This window comes from Centropristis striata, chromosome 1 (assembly GCF_030273125.1).
Source record: "Centropristis striata isolate RG_2023a ecotype Rhode Island chromosome 1, C.striata_1.0, whole genome shotgun sequence".
In the NCBI taxonomy this organism is placed as follows: Eukaryota; Metazoa; Chordata; class Actinopteri; order Perciformes; family Serranidae; genus Centropristis; species Centropristis striata.
The window spans coordinates 27,785,007-27,809,413 of NC_081517.1; the positions used below are offsets into that span (position 1 = coordinate 27,785,007).

The window sequence follows — 24,407 nt, forward strand, 5'->3', positions numbered from 1 at the left end:
TCACTGAGTTTTGTATTATGCATGGACCTTTCTTTGTGTTAAAGTTATTCATTGCATTTTAAATGTGTTTAATACCCAAGGATTTGGTAAATAAAAAAAGGTGTATAGAATACAAATTGAGCCAGTTGCCCTAAGCAATCCACAATAAACATGCTGTTAAGAAAATTAATTTTTTCACCTTGACAAACAGAGTGTTTAAACGTCGATTTATGCTGAAAAATTAATGGCACAATAATTAATGGCAGCCTTAACGGGTGGTTGTAAACTGATTTTGACTATTACAATTACAACTATAGAAGACACATTTCTTTTACACATGCATCATTCCATGTTATTTAAAGACAAACAGACGTGATGTTTCGAGCTCATTTCCCAGACATTGGTCTTTTAAAAAACTAATCCATCAGATTAATTGGAGCAGTAGCAGATTAAGGTTGTACCAGACAGCTCCACAGCGTGAAGCTGCCTAAATTTATGAAGGTGTGCCATAGTGAGGCTATTTAAAAGGGGAGGAAAAGTCTGTGTCAGCATGCTGTGCATTTAAACTACATCACAAACAGTGACATGTCACAGCATGTAATAGTTTTGTTCCTGAACAAATTGTGAAATTGGCTTTTTCTGTATGAGACTGAATACTAAGTTAGTCTGCTGATATTTTTCTTATTGTTTACAAATTAAAGGAATAAAACAATGAATTGATCCTATTACCAAATATCGCCTGTATATCCAAATCCTGATTCCATTCCCATACTCCCATAGTTGTCCATGAAGTATTAGAAACACATTAGTATCCGTTGGTGACATGTATCTCCATTCAGGTCGCTGTTTTTTTTAGTAGTTCCCACATACTGTACACTGACCAGCTGCCATAAATAATCACAAGCATTGGTGTAACTGCACACAATAGTCATGGTTCAATCACCATTTTAGAAGTCACAGTTTGTTGCGAGTTTGATATAGTGGATTTTAAAAAAATTAATGCATGAGCATGCAAAGTTTCTTTGCATTCATTTTAAACAGATGGTAAATTCATCTGAGATAGGATTTTCCCTTTGATAAACTATTTTTTTAATTTTAAAATATAAAGAACATTTTAAGTGCATTATTTTGGATCTACTTAGCTTCCTCTGTAGCACTGTTTATGCAGCAAAAAAAATCAGCTAAGAGATAAATAGAAACATCACTACTATCTCAAAAAGATGTATCTTTAAGATGTGCTTTAGATGGCTGTAACTACACACTTGCCCTTGACCTTGTCATGTGGCCCGGCATTGTGGCAAAGATTAAATGCAAGAAACGGGCTAATGAAAGTTGGGGAGATTGAAACATTTACTGGATCGATTGCGCCATTTACAGATTGGGGTCAGATGTCTGTTTGACCCTTGAAATGCTGGGGAACTAAAAAGGCTGTTTTATTGATGCACACCTTTTCAATTCTTTAGATAAACCTTATTTTGAAGGGTTAAAGTTATAGTAGAAGTATATCGTGGTAATAAGGTGGCAGACGAATTGGAAGCTGTCTTCATCTATATGACCGTAGGTGTCTTCATAGACTCATTTGTCTCAGTCCTTTGTAATTTAAATAAATGTAAAACAGGTCAAGTTTTGCATAATATCTTGCTATATTCATCACCAAACCACATTTCAAAGACTGAAGAAGCTTATTCACAAGTGTCTGTGTTGTTCTGTGTAGGTAACCTGAGTGTGTGATTAAGAAGGAGAGACGGAGAACGAGTTATAGAGTGTGACTGTTGAGTTAGCTTCCATTCATCTCCATGTTAGCTCAACCAGCTGTGGCTGCTTTTACCTCCAGACCACCATGATGCTTTACGTCTCTCTAATGAACACACACACACACTTCCTTTTACACAGACAAATTCGCCCTAAACAGTCTCATTCACAAACAGGCATTTACTTACTGTTTTTTTCGTCTACACATGCATAGCTACACACACACACACGCGCACACACACACAGCTCTGCACACTAATGAATGGAGCTCCTGCATTCTAATCCATCAGATTAATTGGAAGTGCCTAGCCATGGATTGAGGAATTTTTCATCCCCCAAGCACTGCTCTTGCTCAGTGCTCATAGCCTCTATCTGCAGTTTCTGTTTATGTTGAGGAGGTAACATGCAGAGTGTGGTGTCTTGAAAAATAGTATGAAGTAATCTTTGTTTAGTTTTAGTAATGAAAGAAAAATTTCACCCTTGGATACTGGCTTGGCAGTTGTCTTCTTGCAAGTTATTATTGGATGTTCTTTGTATTTTTTGTATTCCCTCTCCTCAACCTGCCTCATCTCCTCATAGTGTACTTGATTTACCAATTATTTCCCGGAGTCAAATCTCCTGAAAAGGGGACAGAGCTTGTCACATTCAATTACCGTTTGTCTATTGGCTAGTTAGTTAGCCTTCTATAACAGGGCTCAGCTGTGCCATTCTCTCAAAGTACCAGTCTTTCATTACCCTGTATTTACATTTTTTCCTTTATAATTATTGAAAATGTAAAAGATGTCCTTGCTCACTGAATTAGGGATAGATTCACCTAATCCCAGTGAGACTCAGGATGTAAAATACATCAAAACATCTAATATTGCCCTAAGTTCTTGTTTCCTTGATCCCCAATGAGTGTATTTTTTTATTTGCATGACTGTGCTGCACTAGTTTACTACAATATACACTACGGTCGTCTATAAGGTCCTAGGTGTAGTGCAATGCAATGCCTCTATGAAGCCTATCATATTCTATTTAGGTTTGACGAGTTGCTCCAACTGTGGTTACTGTCTCAATGTTGCTTGTGTTTATGTCCTTATTAATAGCTGTAGTTTGTGGTGCTGCTGTTGAATCTGGTGTTTGAATGCCTCTGTCCACCCCTGTAAAGTTTCATAAAGGTGGAATTTATTGCAGAGCTGTTGTATTTGAGTGCACTGGATGCGGCTCTGTTTGCCTTATAAACTGGTGACTGAGTGAATGTATAGGCTTAGATAAAGGTCGGAAAGGATCTCATTTTGAACGGTTGCTTGACCAGTGTGTAAAGGAGGACCTGCTAAAACACCTGCCAGCTTCTGTTTTCAAATGTTTCAACAGACAAGGCAATTTTAACGCACAGCTACACCTCATACATGGTGCTATAGTGCTTCACAACAATGCTAGGGAATCAGCGCCGAAGTCATTTTCCTAAATTTCATCACGAATTACCTGCGAGCAATATAATATACAAGCAACAAACAAACGTTTTCTTTGCTTTTGTGTTTCCACATGAATGTATGGCCATTTTTACACCAAGAAGTGTCTAAATACTTCTGCTTGCTGCCTTTATATTTTAACAACCTTGAATTTATCATTTTATAAATTTAAAATATTAGAAATGGCATGACTGACATGAGGTTGTAGTGGTCAGGAAAAAAAGCAGCAAAGTGCAGTACGACTAAGACAAACTTTTTTCACAGTGGTGCTAAAGTAGCCTTGGTTTGTCAGTCAATAAGAAAAGCAATTTGATAACAATTCAGAAAACCCCACTTAATGCAAAACCACAGGTTAATGCTGAAGACAAAGGGATCTGTTTCAGCCTTGAGCCTTTGTTGTCTTCATGTCTGCTTTCAAGTGCAAGAATTCTTCATTTATCTCCACTCAAGCAAGAAAAAGCTGTCCACCCGTTACTGCTCCTCCTTTGTCATCCACTATTCATCTTTCCATCCGTTTTCCTGTTTGATAGGGAAAGAAATCAACACTGGGGGCAGTCAAGTGGAAAAGCAGACCCTAAATGTGCCGTAAACCTAGACGCTAATAATCTGCTGGGATTGAACAATGTGAAACACACTGAGAGACCTCCCTCCTCTCGTTCTCCTATTTGTCTCATTTCCACCAGACTTCCACTTTGTCTTCCTTTGTCTGACTCGCTGCTTTTCTCCCATCACACGCAGGCAGATGCCAGTCGCGCTGGGCCTCTGACATGTTATCAGAGAAACTCGCTTGTGCAGAGTTTGAGCCTTAAGCATCGTGCTGTGTGGGAGACTTTTTTGTAATGGTTGAGACAATGGGTACTGACTGTAACAGACTGTGATCTACAGAGAAAATTGACACATTGAGAGTCAGAGTGGTCGGAGAATAGGAATACATTTACATACAAATGCATTGTTGGAGTCATGTAACACTGGTGAATGTAAAGACTTTGCAAAGACTATATTACTGTGTTGATGCGATTTGATCACCATCTTCATCATCATCCTTAAAATTGCCATATAAGGTAACCTTATCTGCTTCTGCACCGTATCCATACATGAGTCATATTTCTGGTCATGAATTTTATTCTCACCTCAGAGGAAATACATTTTCTTAAATGACTCATCTGTGAGAATAAAGAATAAAACTGTTTGTGAGAGTGATTTTATCTTTTATTTTTCAAGAGGCCCATTGCCCATTACATTCTTAACAAAAAGGGTTGTGCCCTCAGCAGCACTTAACTCTCATCTTCTCTCATATTACGTAAAACCAGAATTGGCAACCAATCAAAAGGACAAGTGACAACTAACGTCCGTGACATTACCAACTTCAGGCGAATAAATGTGATTAGGGCAGTAGATGATGTATCCAACCTTTCTATTCATTGCCAGATTCATTTTCTCGAACAAATCTGAAGTTGTCAGATTTGTTAGACTGACTTTGTCTACCTGAAAGACTGAAAGTAGCACTCAGGCTGATAAGTTGCAGTGAGAGAGTGTTGTACAGCACCGGCACCTTCCACAGTGGGAGTCTCCATTAAGTAGATCGCCAGGGAATGTGAGTTCATAGCATTTTTTGTGTGTCTCTGTGTGTGAGTGTTCCTGTAGGGTTAGATTGACCTCCCTGCCCACTCAGTGAAAAGGTAGCACCTCTGTACACCTACACACTACATGGGAGAAATCTTCCTGACTCACAACACACAGGCACTCACACATGCTTGCACTTTAAAAAAAAAAAATCTGCACACATATACACACACAAATGTGTCTTTTTGCTGCCATAATGGTGTTCATCATGATAAAGCAAAAAGATAAGATTAAGCCAGGATCTTGGCTACAACCAAGTCCAGGTTTGCTCATATTGGGGACAGTTATTGTACTCAAAAGATAAAGGGATGTTGGACATCATTATTAGCCAGGTTCATAAGCCAATAGAAGTTTCTCTCTTAGAATGGGACCAGACGTTTACTCTTTCTGTGACTTTATGTTCAATAAAGAGGTTTGCCACATAGGTTATGACCTTTTTATTAATGATTTTTCAAATCCCTTTCTTTCTTCTCCATTTCCTATTTTTTTGTTTGATATTTCCCTCACTTCAGTCATGTTCTTCACCATTCATAACCCAACTCTCCATTCCTGTACTGTATTGTTCTTTATTTCTTCAATTTCGAAATTTTACTGAGGATGTAGCCTAGTGTGACCTTTTGTCAATTGAAATGAATAATGTTAAACTAATGTGCCTGTCTGTCTTTCTCTCTCTCTCCTTCTTTCTTCCACAGAGTTACATTCATGGCAGCAGTCAGGCCCAGTTTGTGGCTGAGTCCCACATCATCCTTCTCCTGAGTATCCTTTCACCAAGTGTATGTTTCCTGTGTCAACATAAATTAAACCACGATGCTACAAAATGTAAATCATCCAGTGCAATTTAACTCTCTGTGAAATGTCCAACAGCTGTTTTTGGCAACACATTTCTTTAGCTCTCCATTTGCTTACATAGGAATCCACCTTTATACGTCTGAAACAGCGTCCAATTTTTTATGTCTGCTACATTTATTCTCCCAACACAAATGCATTGTCATCTGTGTGCAGTCTCCATAGGGAGGTGGCCTGCTGGGCTGAACAAACAGACAATACAAAGACAAGAGATTGTCCTCTTTTAACTTCACCTCCTTGCCTGATTTGTTCCAAATTCAACCCCAAATGATAGTGTGTGTGTGTGTGTGTGTGTGTGTGTGTGTGTGTGTGTGTGTGTGTGTGCACCTACTTTTGGCAGGATAGCTGTTTCTGTTTGTGTTTGTCTTCTTCTCTGTCTGCTTGTATACCCGTGTGTAGTTGCGCTGGTGCTTTTGTATGTGTGTGGGTAATGATAACGTTCACTCCTAGCTCCTGTGTTCTTCCCCATGGGAAATAGCAGGTCCAAGGTCGCACCTGCTGCAAAGCAATATTTGTTTGTCCACGCTAACACGGTTTATTTTTTTATTTTCTGCCCATCTGATTACAACTAAATGAAACACACACACACACACCGTCACACCTGCTGAAATGCTAACACACCTACCCTTGCTTGCTGTCTGTGCAGGTGGTGTAAACACATTTCATGACCATCAAGGATGCAGTTTCCCCCATGGATGTAACCTTGTTTAATTCCTTCTATACAGGCGCACACACGCAAGTACCTCGTGCAGTTGCATAACTATACCATTTTAGGATGAAATAGAAACACAGATGAGAGTATTTCTCCCATTCTAACATATCGACTGATGCAGCCACATTATCTCTCCAAGTCTGAATAATAACTTTTTCACAATAATCGGATGGGATAAGATCAATTCATTTTGTTAAACATTGCAGTTCAGCCTTACTGTGTAGCTAATGTAATGTTTGTGTTTTCACAACGGAATACCTAAAGCTGCTATACCTAACATGAAGGCCTTCAAACTCAAGCAAAGAGGCCATAAAATGACAGGTTAAGTTGTCTGATATGAAAAATATAAAGTCAGATGACATCAGCATTGTGACCTGAACTGACAAAACATACATAACATTGGGTTTGAAAATGTATCCAATTACACTGGTTGTAGCATTAACCTTAATCCACTATATAGATTATATAATATAGGTGTATATCAATGTAAGAACATGGATTTTTGCTTTAAAGCAGAAAAAATCTAATGTGAACATGGGTTGTGTTTCAAGGATAGAATGCTTAAAATCCCCTTCCAGGCATGTTTTAACAACGTACATACGCTCTCTTTTTTCGTTTTTACCTGCTTTTCATTGACTTTATCAGTGTTAACGGGGGGAAGGTGGCGCAGTTGGTAGCGCTCTCGCCTCACAGCTAGAAGGTCCTGGGTTTGATTCCCGCTAGGACGCTGTGGGTGTTGTCCCCAGCTCCATGTCTCCGGTGTCCGCAGCGCTGGTCGGTGTCGGCAAAAAAATCAGTGTTAGTCAGCTGCAGTTTGACTTTAAAATCAGTTGTGACGTAAACAATCTGGCTTGCCTTACATATGATTCTCAGATTCTCAGTACACAGAGAACACCCTTAGCTGAGAACTGTGAAAACGCTTCTCTAGTGACAACCTTTGCACAGATACAGGTCAGTACAGTGAAGGTCAGACATAAACATTAAATAAAAAAAGATAGATTTTTGAGTGGGACTTTAAAAACGATTGAATGACATAAACTGAACAAGGTGAGGTTATGCAAAATCATGGCCTCTATGTCAATGTTCTAAAATTTCATTTGGCACTGGCAAAGTCATTTCTACTTTGTGCCAGTTTGCTATATGGATGACATCTCTGACCTTGAGCAGTTTCAATGGAGTGAAGTCGAAGCACTTGATTGAAATCTTGGTGCCAAGGAAAACTGTGATTAGAGCTTTCAGCTGCAGTTTGACTTTAACATCAATCAGCCAAGCAGGAAAAGAATACTGGTATTCTAATGATATGCATGTGAAAGTAGTGTGAATATTTTCTGGAACAATTAGGGCGCACCATGACATATGCAACAAATGGGGATGGCAGAACTGGCAGTAGGATGGCCAGATTGGACATTGCCAATTTAAACTGCTTCACACATTGCTGATGTTCTGTTGCTGTAGACAGGTGTGGGTGTAGGATGCCTGCAGGCTCAGAGTAAGTATTTTCTGCAATTACAACCCAGTGCAGTGGAAGGGTCTTGTTCTAAACACAGATAGGTATCCATTTGGTATTATGACTTTATTGTCACACAAGATTCCTACAACCACCCTAAATGCCATCTACATGGTTCAGTTCTGTGGCTTCATGTGGAGATATCTCTTGTGTTCATGTTGCAGCAGCACCAGATCATGTCTGTAACCATATCATCAAGAGGATGCCTCCGTTTCCACTCTGTATCTCCCCATGTGGCAGCCTTTGTTTGTGCACCCCGTCAGGTTTTCTTCCGTTTTATGGATTTGTATTCAGGGCACGCTGAAGAAAAGAATCTGTAATTATAAGCCACCTGAGGCAGTGCTTTGCAGTGATTTTTAGAGCAGCTCAAGTGCTGAATGAAGCACTGCTTGATTCTGAAAAATAGAAATGTTCACAATATTGTTATTATATATGTTAAAGTCATTAACATATATATTATTTCAACAAGTTGAATAACTTTTACAACAACTAAATACTACAAGTACATAGTTCTGATGTAGGGCAGCCAATTTGAAAAATGACAAGTTGACTTTTAAGTTAAGTCAGTATCACAAAATGTCTCAGGTGGCTTTACTGACCTGTCAGCAGTGTTTTCCCAACCAGTTAAAGCTCTCTGCAAAAATGTTAAAGTTATTTGAAGGTTATAGAAAAGCCAAAAAGCAGATCAGAACAGATCTCACACAGCTGCAGAGACCTTTTGTCACAAACATGGCTATTTCTACATGACATGTTTTATCTTTGCTGCAATCAAATTGGCATCAAAAGCTTTCTGGTTTACATTTGTCATCGGTTTACATTCTCATTTGTATTGACCAATAATGTTTAAGCAGGTTTGAGCTGCATGCACGTTAACAGTCTGTGTGGAGAGCAAATTAGATGGAATGTAATTGCCACAGTGCAGTCTCAGAGCCCACTGGATATTGCCCAATAACAATTATATTATTAGCTTTTTTAAAATGTATCAATCTGGTAAATTAAGTTGCTAAACAGACTGTAAACAGTGACCGGCACACAGAAGAGGAAGTCTCGGCTACACCACAACCCCTTCACATAACCACTGAGTGGCCTTCAAAAATACAAACAATCCATTGTGATGTTTTCCTTCCAAGGTTAGGCTTCACCACTTCAGAATTTAATCAGTAATAAAATAGTAAAAAATGTTTCTTAGTTTTGTTGTGTTGCCCTCTCTCTGAAAAAACCCAACAACAAAAGGGAGAGTGATCTGCCAGAAAAGTCTCTCCTGTTTTATATTAGTTTTCTATTACAGCATATAATGTAATGCAACACGCCATTAACTTTAGTATAAAATAAGCACTTTATTTAATTCCTTTCTGACACAATTTCAACAAAACATGACAGTTGTGAGCTTTAACTAAATAGTAATTATTGTCAAGCTATTGTACTGGATTGCTTCATATTGTTGACCGTGTTTTATATACTTTGTGCTGCCACAGTACCAGTGACTGATGTTCTTGTTAATCTGTTTGAGTGCTCCTTTGCACATACAGTGTGTGCGTATCTGTAAGTGCATATGTGTGTCCAGCAGTTATTCCTGGGGCAGTGTGTACTTCCAGCTTCCACCTCTCCCATATGCATGCAAGTGTGTTGTTTCCTTGACAACCTTGTCCCAGATGCTGCAATCACCATGGGGATGGTGTTGCTAAATGAGGCTGCCACCTCCAAGGGAGACGTTGGCAAGAGGAGAAGTAAGTAGTGAAGATTGTTTTCAGCTTTTTTCCCATTCTTATTGTCTTTTGTCTTTCCCTTTTCAAGCTCTGGTTCCTCAATTTGGAGCATTCTTAGTGGAACAATTGTCAAGAGTTTAAGCGTGTATGCGCGTATGTGTGCGTGCGTGCCTGCATGTATGTTTAGGCTGAGTGGCACAGTTGTTAGAGCCACCTTGTAACTACCAGTTAGGTGATTTATCCAATGTCTATGCCTCAAAATCCACATTTTTAAGATAAATTAAAACACACAGCCTGTAAAGCCTTAAATCTTATAAGATGCATGAAAAGTGTATTAGTTAGATCTTAGAAAACCCAGTGTACACACTTTAATGAGTTACACATTACACATTCACCCAAAAAGTATTGCTCAGCTATAAATGTGTGAACTAATTAAAAGTTCCTGTAGTTTAAGACAAGCTACAAGTTCAGGTATAAACAAGAAATTCTCCTGGCTGCTGTTTACACTTTGAAAAATTTGATATCTTAGAAAAGGCCATCCTGTGACTGCAGCATAAACATCAGAGAAATTCCTTCCACTCATGATTATCTGTCAGTCTGGTGCTGAGAGGAGTCTCCTTCTTTAAGATTGGACTTACATTCGCCAACTTAATAATCAGTTATTTCTTTGTTCCGGCCTTTGCTTCTGCTCTCGATCACAAGAAAATAACATTTCATTACTTGGCTTCCCAACCACTCCAGGCTACACTGAATAAGACGGATGTCTTTTGAGCTGCCTCTTACGCTGTGTGCTCACTAGCCTGTGTTTCGTCAGAATACATGGCCTATTTCGTGAACCTAGTGTAATTCTCACCTTGACATTGGAACAGTAGGCGCACTGAAAGATGTTTTAAGCACATTACAAGATGCAGCTCTTTGCCGACACACAAACTTGGTCAGAAATCATATGTTTTGTTTTAGCTGTGATCTCAATATTTTTCCCCTCACCTGAGACGCATACAGATGTGACTCAGAGTGAACAAACAGAGATTTTCAGTACGTATATGAGCAAGAAAACAAAACTACACTGAAAATGACATTTAAAGGTGCCCTGTGGAGTTTTCATACAAACAAATAAAAGTTATATTTACATTCCGTGTTACTCACCAAAACTCATTGTGTGTGTCCTTGAGGTCTAACAAACATAGCGAATGCATCTTTTCTCATAAAACATTTTCATTGTCAATTTTTCTTAAGTTTAAAACTTGCAGTGTTTTCATCCATGTTTAAAAGCTGGCAGTCCTCACCTTAGCTGCTTCTGTTGACACATTACCATCACCTGTAGATCAGGGGAATAGTGTGAATGAACATGTACACCACACACAGCAGGGACCCGTGAGATTTTAGAGGCATTATCCTGAGGTTATAGAGAGCAAACAAAATTACGTATTTTTGTAGGCCAGCCTGAAAGCATCACCATGGCATCTATTGAGAATTTGGTGGATTGGTTGATTTGGATCATTGCAGAAAATAAGCTCTGTGGCAAACACACGTTTCTGATGCTGATGCGTTTTGTTCGGCAGGTTCATAAATGGACACCGCTTTTATTATGTTTGAAGCATAAGTAAAGCATAAGCAACATAAGTAAAAAGTTATGCTTTAGAGAACTACACCACGGTCACATGACTTGAACGTCACAACCATTATGCTTCAGACGGTCTCCAACAAGCTAACCAGCACTTTTGACAAGCTAGTAAATCCGTAGCCTAATAAATTCATTATTAACATAATTTACAATCTACAAGAGTTTGCAAAAGCACTGAATAACATGACTAGTATAATGCGGACTAGAGAGAGCATTTCCATCCAGTGTGATGGCGTTTAATCCATTTAGGCCTAAAATGCCTGGAAAACCTTGTGCCTGTAAAATTCAACAGAAGTGTCAACGTCTACTAAATAATCGATTTTTACCCTCTGTAGCAGATAGAAATGAAATTCAAAAAGTATTTCAGAGCTTATAGCTGTTATATCTGAGCTCCCTCTGCTACAGTCGTCTTCCGCCATGATTTCATTTCTGGAAAAGTCCCATGTTGCATTGCGACACTCCCACATGTATTCAGATGCATTTAATTGGGCAAGAGACCGAAAATAGGTGGAAAAAGCTACAAATCCTACAAAACGACCTATCTACTTTCCCGGCTTTAATGGTAGAATAACGCAAGATCGCCCCCGGTTTTAATGGTAGAAATGTGGTAATGCTTTCCCAGCCTAAATGGGTTAATGTCCCCATGACAACCACTGTAGTCTGATTTAGTCACTTGTTAGCAAACGCCTTTTTAAGGAGACGTAAGAGCTTCAAAATTCACAAGTGATGGTATTTACTAACGTGTTTTATCTAACCAAAAACCCATTCAAATCCTCATTGAGTTTGGCGCTAAATGCTAACTTACTTCCAGGTTTAAGAAGGCATTCCTGTGGTGCCCTATAAATCAGAAATTCAAAAATTTACGAAAGAAATCCACTTAAAATCTGGCACGACATCTTCACAACACTTTAGACCAGCTGCTTTGATGGAGACACACATGTCATTGTGCTATATGGTGCACTTGATGAGGTTGCTTGATTGTTACAATCTAGACAAATTTAATATATTTGTCTGTATTTATAAGTATATACGACTAGTTAGAGATTGCTTGACCAAGACAGACAACAGAAAAGTGTTTTGGACGTAAGACAATGACTATTAAAAACACAAACATTCCTGTATTTAACAGCAGTGCTGGAGCATAAGATTGATATGGGAGACTCCTGTGCACACATACTCACACACACCGTGCAAAAATTAACCATCAACGAGTACTTTCATTAGTGTGACGTGTATTTGCATAACTGTCAATTAGCTGGAGCAGCTCTAAAAATAAGAAGCACTTGTTACACTTTCCAGTTAATGACAGAGATGACCCCTCACCTGCCCCATAACTGCCTTTGAATGCACAAGTACGGTATGCAGATATGCATGGTGATACGCTTTGACTAGCAGGTTGATTTAAGTGGCGTTATCAGAATGAACCTGATTTAGCTCTTCAAGGAAATGATTAAGTTTGGTCATAAATAGTCAAGAGAAAATTAAACATTCGTTATCACATGCTCTCAACCTGACGGCCAGTGCATTTAAAATTGCACTGAAATTGCAGTGGGTCTGTCTATGATCCATTTAGTAAACGGCAACAAATACAAAATAATTTTGTCAAATCTGACTTATAGCAACGACCAATAATGCAATTGCTATTTGCTAGTGAAGGAGAGCTTTTAGGCACTTGCTATGCTTTTCCATATTTCCTATCATATATATATATATATATATATATAGAAGTTACTATGGTGGATTCAGGTTAAATGTGGCAAATGTTTTAAATATTGAAATAATCATAAATATGAGATTCCACAGAACCGTAAAAAAAATAATTTATGTGTCTGTTACTTGTTTAATGTTAAAATTAATGCTGTTGAGATCATAGTGCTTAAAAAATATGATCTAATTATAAAGTAATATAAATATAATCATAATGCTAAACAAATGGAATGCCTCCGAGTCATTCTCAGAAGGAAAAAAACGATAATCTCAACTACGACCACCGCAGTAGAGGCAGCAGATCAGCCCTTCTGAGACATACCACGCAAATCAGGGCAGGTGCAAGATAATCAATGTGGCTGATACCTCCCTAGATTCCCACAGTACCAACACTCAAATGCACATTTGTTAATGTCTCATCAACTGTGTGAAATCCTACTTGGGCCGCCGCAGCTCCATTAACATATGCATATTCATTCACTTCGCCTCCTCATGAGTTAATTACTTTGCTAATGACTTATTTCTGCTCTCTTTCTTTCAAAAGAAGCTTTTTTTGTTTGTTTATTAACTTTTTATAAATGTGTCTTGATAAAATCCTCCCTTACCTACTTATTTAGCTCTATATATTCAATAAGAACTGTAATTATTATATATTAAATGTGTGAAGGGCTTTTCTAGACCCAAAGGGCCAGAAGACAAGACACAAAAACAAAAGGAACAACACAAAGCATATAATATTGCAGGCACGGACAGTGACAGCTAGCAGGAATCCTAACAGCTGTTGTTATAAGATGCTTTCAAAAGATGTATTTTAAGAAGTTTCTTTAAAGTAAGGAGACTGGGTGCATTCCTATGCTTCTCAGGCAGACCATGCCTAAGTCGGGGGGCACTGCAGCAGAAGGCTCTGTCACCCATAGGTTTTCATCTTTGAGAATTTTCTATGCAAACCTGACCCCGTTGCAGAGGCTTTGCGAGTCCTGCACAATGCACAATCAACCACAGGAACAGTAAATGGTAGATTTGCACCTCACTGATTACACTGAGGGTGAATCTCAGAGGGCAATCACACTTCTAGACCTGTGTGTGTCTGTGTGCAGAATGTGTCTGGAGCCTTTTTTGCTCACAAGCCCACCACTTCTTTTTTTTAGGTGTCTTTAAAAAAAGGAAAGTCTTTGTAAGTTAATCAAGAGTAATGGGGCTCTTGAACTGTAGGAATTATGGTTTAAGGTTCTAGCTGAGGCAGTTGAATAAACTATGAAAAGCTGTGTCACTGGAAGTCTTGCAAAATAAGAGCAGATATTTTAGAATGTTTATACTTGACCCTACCTGGAGCCCTTTGTGTTTTTGTGCTTCTGGTGAACTGTAACAGGTAGGTTCCTGCTTAAAGCAGTCAAGCAGCTTCCCTCAAAAGTCTGGGCAGGTGGCATAATGTGTAAAATACTGCATGGAGGGCACAGAGGGGATGATTAATTGATGTCAAAGCTGTCATGTGGAGTTTCTGTGAAATTCACCCTCTCCAGTGCTAAGAGGTTTAGAATTACTGGCAAAAAAAAATGACAGAGTGAGAGACTCAGACTCAGCCTGCCTTTTGTGATCACGAGTGGCCTCATGTTGCGGATTTGAATACATAAAATTACAGACATGGAAGTGGAAATTACATGACATGTGCTGTCATTTTTTTGTGAATAGGAAATGTGTTTCTATTTCAATGATACACCAATGAAAAACATAGATTTTTCTCTTGACTGTAGGGCAGATGCTCTCTAACATGAGTCTCGTCTGGAAGCATATCACACAGTTCTTTACTTTAAATGGGCCGTGGTCACTTAACCACACTAAAGCCATTCTTTCTTTCAACCTTTTCTTTTACCGCCCAAGCAGAGTTGATGTATAATCTCTAGATTATGAGAAGGGGGAGCTAGATATTAGATGGCCCGAACTGATAATTACCTCAAACACAGAGACACGGTTACACACAAGTGGATTTTAATTAGAGTGGGTATGATGAAAAAGCAGCTCCAGAAGCCTTTCAATTGCCCAAACTCATGCGCACGCACGCACACACACACACACACACACACACACACACACACACACGCACACACACACACACACACACACACACACACACTAAAAAAAATCTTAAAGCAAGATTATCAACTTTTTGTTCTACTTTACCCATGAGTTCTCCTTGAGATGTTAAAGCTTGGCAATTAAAATGCTAATGACTTCATAACTACCATAAGACATGAGCATCTGAGTATTCCACTGAACAAAAACACCCACACACACATCCGTATACATCCATACACACATAGCTGTCACCTGTGTAACGTTGACATATCACGTGTACAGCACAGACGCCTCATTCATCAATTCTTTCTCTGCTCCATCATTTCCAACAGCCCTATCTTCATTCTCCATCTCTTTTTCTTGCCCTTTCTCTTCTTATGTGCGGAAACTCCTTTTTTTTATTGTATCAGCTAATTTAACCTCTCTCTTTGTGTAGCTTCCACCTGTTCATTTAAATAAAGTGAAGCAAACACGCAGATTACATTTTCCTGCAGCCCAAGCATACTAATGCATACAGAAACCTGTTACGTAAAACACGCATAATATCCAGACACAAGCTCGCACAGAATAAACAGTTTCATATCCCACTCACCGCTGTCATCGGGTTGACACACACATGCACATACGGACACACAAATTAAATAAGAGCATTATAAAGCAGCATAGCGAATAGTCATCTGTCAGTAATAGAGAGAGGATTAGGCTTGAATGGTAGTGTAATCACTGAATGTGGGTGTTAAATCCCTGGCATATAGCTTCCATACTGCTGAGTGCAGCTACAGGAAGTTATCTGCTGCTTCCATGGGCATCTGCAGCAGAAATCACAGCGCACACACTGTTTCTCAGCAAGGGAGTTACTGAACTAGTAAATGGAGTTGCAAAATCACTACATATGCAATATCAGTGGGTGTGGGGGGGTGGGGGGGAGTAGGATAGACAGAATGAAGGTGAGAGTGAAAGAGGAAAGAATGTGAAACATCAAGGAGGGAGGAAAGAATGGGAAAGAAAATTTGAAGAGTCAGGAAAAAGTAAGATGGGTCTGCGAAGGAACAAACTAGAGTAGAGACAACTTTAAAGGCCGCAATCCCCGAATTACCATATCTCCCTGGTGAAATGCCAACGTGGCGTATAGAAGTGCCAGATGTCAAGACAATGGAAACTTATAGGAGTCAAAATGAAATCCAGCCAACTATAGAACATGACCCCGAAATGCGACGACTTAAAATATCTTTGTATTCAGCTCCTAACTTTGTGATACTGCAGAATAACTATTCCTCTCCCTGAACCATGAAGAGTCAGTACAAAAAAAAGATATATGTGACAAAGTGATGTTAAAAGTACTTGGGGAAAAAGAGTATTCTATCAATTTTCACTTATTTCTTCAATTATTTTCAGCAGGCTCCATTCATAGCCTGCACATGTGCATGCTTCACCATAAAAACATTTATATATACACACAATAATAGCATGGTTACAATAACACATACACATGCATGCCCACACAAATATATCCATAATTGTCTCATTTGTATGCGTGATACTGTTGTGTTTGTGGTTTTTGGAAATAGTTAGAATGGTTAAGAAACCAGTTACCAAGAGTCCATTAAACATTTATTCACCTGGTTCACTCGTAATTGGGCAGTGTGAACATTAACAATTCAAACAAAAGAGGCTGCAGGCTTTTCTGTCACAGGCATGGCATGCAAATAATGAAACAATTGTGTGTGTGTTTGTATCCAGAGGCTGAGTCAGTTAATGTCTCTTGAAGCCGGTTGCTAATCAAAGAATAAACTGTGAAGAAGCATTTAGCATTCCAATATCTATTCATATTTGTCCTCCTAATGAGGTAGGCTTAACTTAATATGTTTATTGGCTTCCTCGTGCTTGGGGGGGAAAGGTACATTTATTTTTCACCATGCCAATATATCATGATTTGAATTGAGCCAAGTCATACAGTCAAAAGAGGGATTACCACCTTTGTCGTTGAGGGAAATCATTCAGCTTAAACAACTTGTCATTTCGCCAAGGTCATAAATCACTTTCATTAGCATGCTTAGTGCGTGTGTATATCGGAGTGCCATTATCCACGGAAGCATACTAAGATACCTCTCAGTCATAATTGATGAGCTATGGGAAATACATCCCACTATGCTTAATGAAGATACACAGACGCTCTGTCGCTCACGCACTCGCAGGCACATACGTAGATGTGGCAACTAAGGGAACACGGGGCCGCAAGGGCTGTCCCTGGAGACACACTCTCAAATATTCAGTGCTCTCAATCAAGTCACTCAGTCAATGTCACACACACACATTTGTATTTCCATACTTATGACTACATTGTCTTGAATTAGTAAACAGTGTAACCTTTATTTGACCTCAGACCTGTCCTCTCACCTCTCAAAAAATGGATTTCAAGTGAAGAATGACAGTGTTTTAAACTATTTTCCCTTGTGACTGGTGCGCTTTGGTCCTCACAAGAATACCAAATGAAACCACACACACATACCCACTCACACACACACACACACACACACACACAATGATTGCTAATTGGACCTCTTTTGTGTTTGTGTATGTAAGTGTGTGTTTGTGTGTGTCCGGGGTAGATGCATAAGGACTTGAATGTCGTATCACAATAGCACAATACATGGCACATGGCACATTAGCACAATACAGCCCCTGGTGTATGTGTGTGTGTGTGTGTGTGTGTGTGTGTGTGTGTATGGGTGCGTGCATGCATGTGTGTGTACTGATTCTTATGTTGAATCATGAATGTATGACTTGCATGTAAATTGAAAGAAATAAAGGAGAACACGTTATGTTGGAGCTGACACTGAGTGCCGACAGCATGCAGCGTAGGCTCACACACATATGCAATAAAGATCACAAAACATGCAAAACCACTGGAGCCCTGAAGATGAATGACAGCGCATGCAGTCAAATTTACATTGAGAATCTGTCATACATTTTCAAAGCCAAATCCTATGTTCTGACATCCTCTCCTCTCTTTCTCTCTCACTTGCACACATAACTTTACACATATAACCACACACACACACAGTGAGAACATGCACATATCTCACTATTTAGTCTCCAGGAGAGGTCCTCATCCTAATCCCTGATTAACAATATCAGTCGGTGGTGACAGTTTAATTTAACACAGTGCCTCTCAAGGATTAGCCGCTACATGAGGGTGTGTGTGCACACACTCATACACCCACACATACAGACGCTCACAATTCCCCTGCAGATTAAAGATCATGCTTATGTATATTTCACTTTCGAATAGCCACTGAGGAAATAAGATGATAATAGTTGCAAACACAGTTTTCTGCAGCACAGCAGGGATGGTGATGAGAAAGAGGTAGTGGCACATACATTGAGTGATTGTCCAAATAATGGTAAATATTAAATTGGTTTCAGCATGATGAAGGGCTCGAGGTAATTTTTTAGACGTCCTTTCTACCAGCATTTTAGCAAATGTCAGATATAATTTTTTCTCATCCTTTGGCTTTGTGCGTGTAGGCCTGTGTTGGTGCTTACGTGTGTGTGTGTGTGTGTGTGTGTGTGTGTGTGTGTGTGTGTGTGTGTGTGTGTGGTGTGTGTGTGTGGTGTGTGTGTGGTGTGTGTGTGAGAGAGAGAGAGAGACACCAACATGAAGAGAAGAGGATGCTTTCAGTGTGTACCATGTCTAAGCCCTGCAAGCACATTCAATTTGAACAGAGATCAAACAGAGAGTTGCATCAGCGGTTATAATGTGCGTGAAATGATTTAAATGGATGCCTTTAGCCAGGAATCAACTATCCTCACAGGCCATTGTTTAATAATTATTATGCATATATCAGGGTGGCTGCAGGACCTGCAAAAAGTTGGAGAAATGTGGAAACTCAAAAGCATCAAGTGTCATTATAGTAACTTGTACATTACATCACGTTTTAGAGATCTTGAGATCTGTTTCTTTAACTCAGTGTCTCCATGACATGGAAGTGACAGCGTTTTAAGAATGGAGTATTTGAGCATGTACAGTCACAAGACGGTTTTAAATAGAATACTTTGTATTTGATTGGACCCCTAAAAAGTGGGCTGGCCTAGAGTTTAGTGTATTGTGGAGCTAGAGAAGACTGTTGGCTATACACACATCTCCATCACCTGTAAGATCAGAAGTAGAACGAGCGGGAGGTTTCTAAGAGACACTTTCCAGACTTTAAACCGGCTTCACGTCACTGCAGTGATGACAGTACGTGCAGATGAATGGCGATCAGGCTCCTAGTCCCTCCATGCTGCCAGGGTCCGGAGCTCCCTTCTCACCTGATTTTTCTTTTTTAATTTGTCTCTTTGTGCTTTACTTTTTTCATCCATGTTTCTTTTATTTGTGTAAACTTCAACCTCCTGCTCTGCTTTGTCTCTAGTTTGTTCAACTTGAGTTGTTTTAATATGTGCTTTAAAAATAAATTTGAATTGACTTGACTTGACCTGATCGCAAAAGTCATAAGTACTGCCAACGCTTCAGCCTCCCTGAAATAGACGTCAGCTAAATTGTTTGGAAAGTTTTTTTTTCTGTCGGTATCTAAACACAACTCATCCTTTCTCTCTTAGCTACAATACTATGACCCATAATCGGCAGAATGCAGTTTTATATGTGTGGCACTAGATTGGATAATTTTTCTTCAAACACCCCTATGTGCAGCATTCGTGCATGTGCAGTTGTACATGCTTTTATCGGTAGAGAAAGATTAGATTAAAGATTAAACCTGAGAAAATCAATTTTAATGCTAATCTGTACGTGTTTCTGTGTGTGTGTCTCCTTCCAGTCATCTGCCTGGTTGGTCTTGGCCTGGTGGTGTTTTTCTTCAGCTTCCTGCTCTCCATTTTCAGGTCCAAGTACCATGGATACCCCTACAGGTAACTATAGCAACCGTACAGTACCGCCGTACAGATGCTCACACAAGTTCCAGCTTAGTCAACAGTTATTCAAACACAATATACAATGAATCTTAAAATCAGTGAAGTTGACATAAAATCGCTGCAAAGTTATTGCAGACACAGTGCAAAAATCAGGGCCAAAACAGGATCCATCCATTCCCATTATTTCATTGATCCTCAGACAGCTGTTCGATTGGAAACTCTCCCTTCAAAATGTACAAGCCACAGCACCAGGGATCTTTCTCCAGAGAGCAATCTGACAGCTAAAGTTCAACAGAGATTTGTGGTCTGACTGTGTTGACTCATGTTCCTTTAGCATTTTACAGAACACTCAATATATAAGGCATATTCACACATCATTTCTTCTTTAACCTGAATAGTAGACATCATAGATCTTTTGTGTAAGTCATCTAACAGTAAATGTGTTTGGACACTAAAGCCCTTCAGCTTAGCGAGCCTGAACAGCAGCAATTTGGTGCCGCTTTGAGCTAAAGGTCGCCACTACATAAAAAAGATGTAATGTGTGACAGAAAACACTCGACAAGTTGTGAGAGTTGTGGGTCCAATTCATCGCCTGTGGGGCAGCTTTAGGATATTACAGCACAACACCCAAAAAAACACCTCCAGCTGCAGAAACTCACCTCTGGAGCTTGAAGGGATTCATGATGTTCAGATCACTTCACCCAGGCAGATAATTTACTATCATGTGGGCTTTAACCCTGTTGTGACCTGTGGCTTGGAATAGAACCAAAGTGCATTGTGCCAGCTCAGTGGAGGGGCTTAAAGTCCAATGATTGTTGTCTAGTGACTCTGATGGAGAGTTTAGTTGTGGTATGAGACTGGTTATGTTATATTTTAGCTCCGTAATTGCAGAGTACATCCCTATTTTCCCAAAAGTTTCCTGAAAAGTCTGTAATTCAGTCCCAATTATGTGGAAGATAAGGATGACATTGAAGGAAAACATCAATTCATACTTATGTTTATTCATTATTTTATCATGAATGGTTTGTCTGTAAACACAACACACTAAAAGATTCTCTAGGTTTCACTAGGACCTGACTGAAATTATTTATTGGAAGGGTACCAACTGAACGCTATATTTAGTTTCCCTAATTTATGTGCCAAATTATAGTTTGTTGTTCTTCAGGGAAAAAAATGGAAACTATTTGAAATGCGCAGGCCCCTAAACTAAAGCAATGGTTCCCAACCTTTTTTTCAATTTGTCATTCGTTTACCATTTATACCGTTTTTCTCACCTTCATTTTGTGTCACCACCAGTGTATAAATTACACACAAAAATAGTTATTGCAAGGATATTGAAATATTTCTGAAAAATGTATCTTTTAATAAGCAAAAATATAAACATTAGGATGACAGAGTAGGCTTACCTGCTTACAAAATAATGATACTGATCCATTGTAATGTAATGATAATATATGCACCTATATAGATAAATATGAAATAATTTCCTCTGTTTGTACAACATTGTACAAATATCACACATAGAAATAATTCAAGGACATTTCTTCTTTCTGAAAATAGCTCTTATCAAGAAGTAAACATTAAACTCAACATAAGTATGACCTAACAGAGTTGGCCTATACACACATATCTGACTTCCTTACAAAGATTCAGAGGCCACAGATGTGTAGACTGCAAAAAAGCCTTAGATTTTTAAAATGTGGACTGAAATATGTCTCTGATTCGTTTTATACAGACTTTTGATTATTCCATTACATGTGTTATTATGATTTTTTTTAATTTAACATACACAAATATTGTTTTGACAACCTCAAAGCAGACAAAGTTTGGCACACCCCCTGTAATCTCTAGTAATCTCAGTATTTGGGGTGAAAATGTTTTGATATAGCCTCTTCTTTTCCTGCTGCTTTAAGGTTATGCTAATACTGTGGTTTGTAGAGCACGACAGTTTTGCCTGTCGTTTGAAATAAGAAAATAGTCTGGGAAGAACAATTTGATAATTTTTTTATTCTTAAAAACCAAGAAATCAGAATACTAAATTCGGATTTATATGAAACACAGAAACATGTGGTCTGCATAGCAACACAAAAATAAACAGAAGTCTATTGGTGGATGCAACTTCAGCAAACATTTGAGCAAATTGGCCTGATTACATGCTTCCAGAAACCGTTTGAACCTGCAGTATCTAAGATGTTCATCAGTAGCTGCACGTTTTTCTAAAAATGTGTTGTTGTGCAATACAAGCCATAATGAAAAACAATTTATTTATATCTGTTTCTTCTTTTCTCTCTATTCTCTTGTTTGTTTCTCTTCTTTTCTTCTCCCTTTAATCCTCCTCTGTCTCTCAGCTTCCTTATTAAGTAAGAGAAAGGCAGAAGAGGAGGTCAGAGGATGGCGAAGAGGCGGTAGGTGAGGAGGAGAGGAGTGGAGAAGATACTTGAAGAGGAGGAGGCAGCGTCACTATTGAATCTAGAGTGCATGGTGGGGTTTCTTTTTTTTGTGTTTTTTTTTTTTATCGACTCCTGTCTTAAACTCGGCAAGCTGAATGGAAAATAAATTATTCCTTCTTACACTGGAAAATAAAGGTGTTGGGCATGTCTGTGTTTTTGTCATTTTTTATGGTTCCTTTCAGAAGCTGAATATTCTGTGCAGCTAGCTATCCCTGTGACTGTGGTGTGTTGTTTTTAATCCATGTAGTGGGTCTTATTTATGAAGACTGTGTGAAGGGCTTGTTGAGAGGAAGCAGCAGGCTAGAAGGATGTTTTATGTTGTAAAAGTTGAACACAGATGCAGCAAAGTTAAGTTTTTTTATTTAGTTAGAACGAATGATTTTGAACCAGGTGTAAAATCTCTATACATTTTATCTTTCCAGGTGCCTGTCACATCTGTCTCTTATGGTGACAACACAGCTCTTGCAGATAACGATGCTAATCCCAAGCTGTTAAATTCCTGCTTCAGCTTCTGCTGTAGCTTTGGAGCTCAGTGAGATTCTGCTTCATGGTGCGAGCAGTTTTTAATTGATAAAGGTAAAATACAAATTGCTCGAACAATGAACACTGTGCAGATTCATACAGACACATATGGAATAAATCCAGCCTTTCATCACAGGTCGTAGGGATTCCTCTCTCAGGCGGCATGTTTACACAGTCTGGTGCCAGACTCTGTCGTAGCTGCTTTAAATTTTCTTGGACCAGGACCAAAATATGTTCTTTCTCTGTAATCCCTGTAATCCCACGGAATACTTATTGTATATCTGTCGGCAAAATGGGTTAATTTGTAACTGTCTTCATCCGTGTAATCTCACAAAATGTTTATTTTACGTGTCTGCAAAATGTTCAGCGGGTTTATTTTCAGCTAACAGAATCATAGTTCATGTGGCATCTAAAACAGCTTGGAGGAGGTTATAAAAAGCTTGTGGTCAGTAGTAAATAAATAGTCTGAATTGACCAGTATGAAACAGGGCACACACCCAAGATGTGAGTGTTAAAGCAACGTCTCCACAGTCTTACTTTTTGCTGCACTAAATGAACTTCTCCGCACACTGGCAAACAATCTTAAATCACTAATGCAAAATAGTAACACATTCACTGAGTTGCACAAGGCTGGCTGCGAGTGCTGTAACTTTTCTTGCTGAATGTGAGAAGCATAGGTCATTTGGAGAATACATGCATTTCTAATTCTTTCACTTGTGGACTGCCCACTGAAAAACTGAGTGGGCTGGAGCATTGATACCATTTATGTAACCCTTCTATGCGTGGGCAGATGGAGGAATGGTGCTGCACATAGACCAGTTTTGACAAATGTAATAAAAATATTCCCTCTCAGACTTCCCATTCTCGTCTATTTTTGTTTCACAGTGTTGGAAGAGTAAACCTGTGTGTGTGTGTGTGTGTGTGTGTGTGTGTGTGTGTGTGTGTGTGTGTGTGTGTGTGTGTGTGTGTGTGTTTGTGTTTGTGTGTGTGTTTTTGTGTGTGTGTTTGTGTTTTTGTGTTTTTGTGTGTGTGTGTGTGTGCAAGCCGATCCTACCAAAATACAAACTGTTTGAAGAGCTGAACACTGTAAACTAGAGGTGGGGGTCCGCGTTAATGTCAAGCGTGTGGATTTGTTTTGGATTTTTTTTAACAAGGAAGGGACGAATGAGATAGAAATGACACATGGAGTTTGCAAGGAGTGCCGCATGAAAATAAAAATACTCGGGGAATACAACGGACTTGCGGGCTCATCTAACTCGGCACCATCCTGACATAGCATTAACTGATGACGCCAAAGCCAATGCTACATCAACGCTACCGAGAAACCAGCCGACAAAACTGCCACTCAATTCAGAACGCGCAAAGAAAATAACACAATCCATTATTATATATATATCCATTATTATTTAACGGACACAGCCGTATCAAAGCTATACACAGCAGTAAAGCTTGAAGTTGAGGAAAGTTTGGGCACAGCAGATATACTTGCGATAACTTGTGTTGCGTGGACGTCGCGGGCAGTAGATTCATATGTGACTATAACG

General features: G+C 39.1%; 1 protein-coding gene across 1 annotated transcript in view; it reads left to right on the top strand.

The window, feature by feature from the left end:
- Positions 1-23,717, top strand: part of tusc3 (tumor suppressor candidate 3) — a 75,135-nt gene extending 51,418 nt beyond the window's left edge. Inside the window, exons 7-10 of the mRNA XM_059337059.1 lie at positions 5,501-5,564; positions 9,526-9,600; positions 19,798-19,888; positions 22,240-23,717. Coding sequence (XP_059193042.1) covers positions 5,501-5,564; positions 9,526-9,600; positions 19,798-19,888; positions 22,240-22,255 — 246 coding nt within the window. The 3' untranslated portion in view covers positions 22,256-23,717. The remainder of the gene's footprint in view (positions 1-5,500; positions 5,565-9,525; positions 9,601-19,797; positions 19,889-22,239) is intronic.
- Positions 23,718-24,407: the final 690 nt, after the last annotated feature.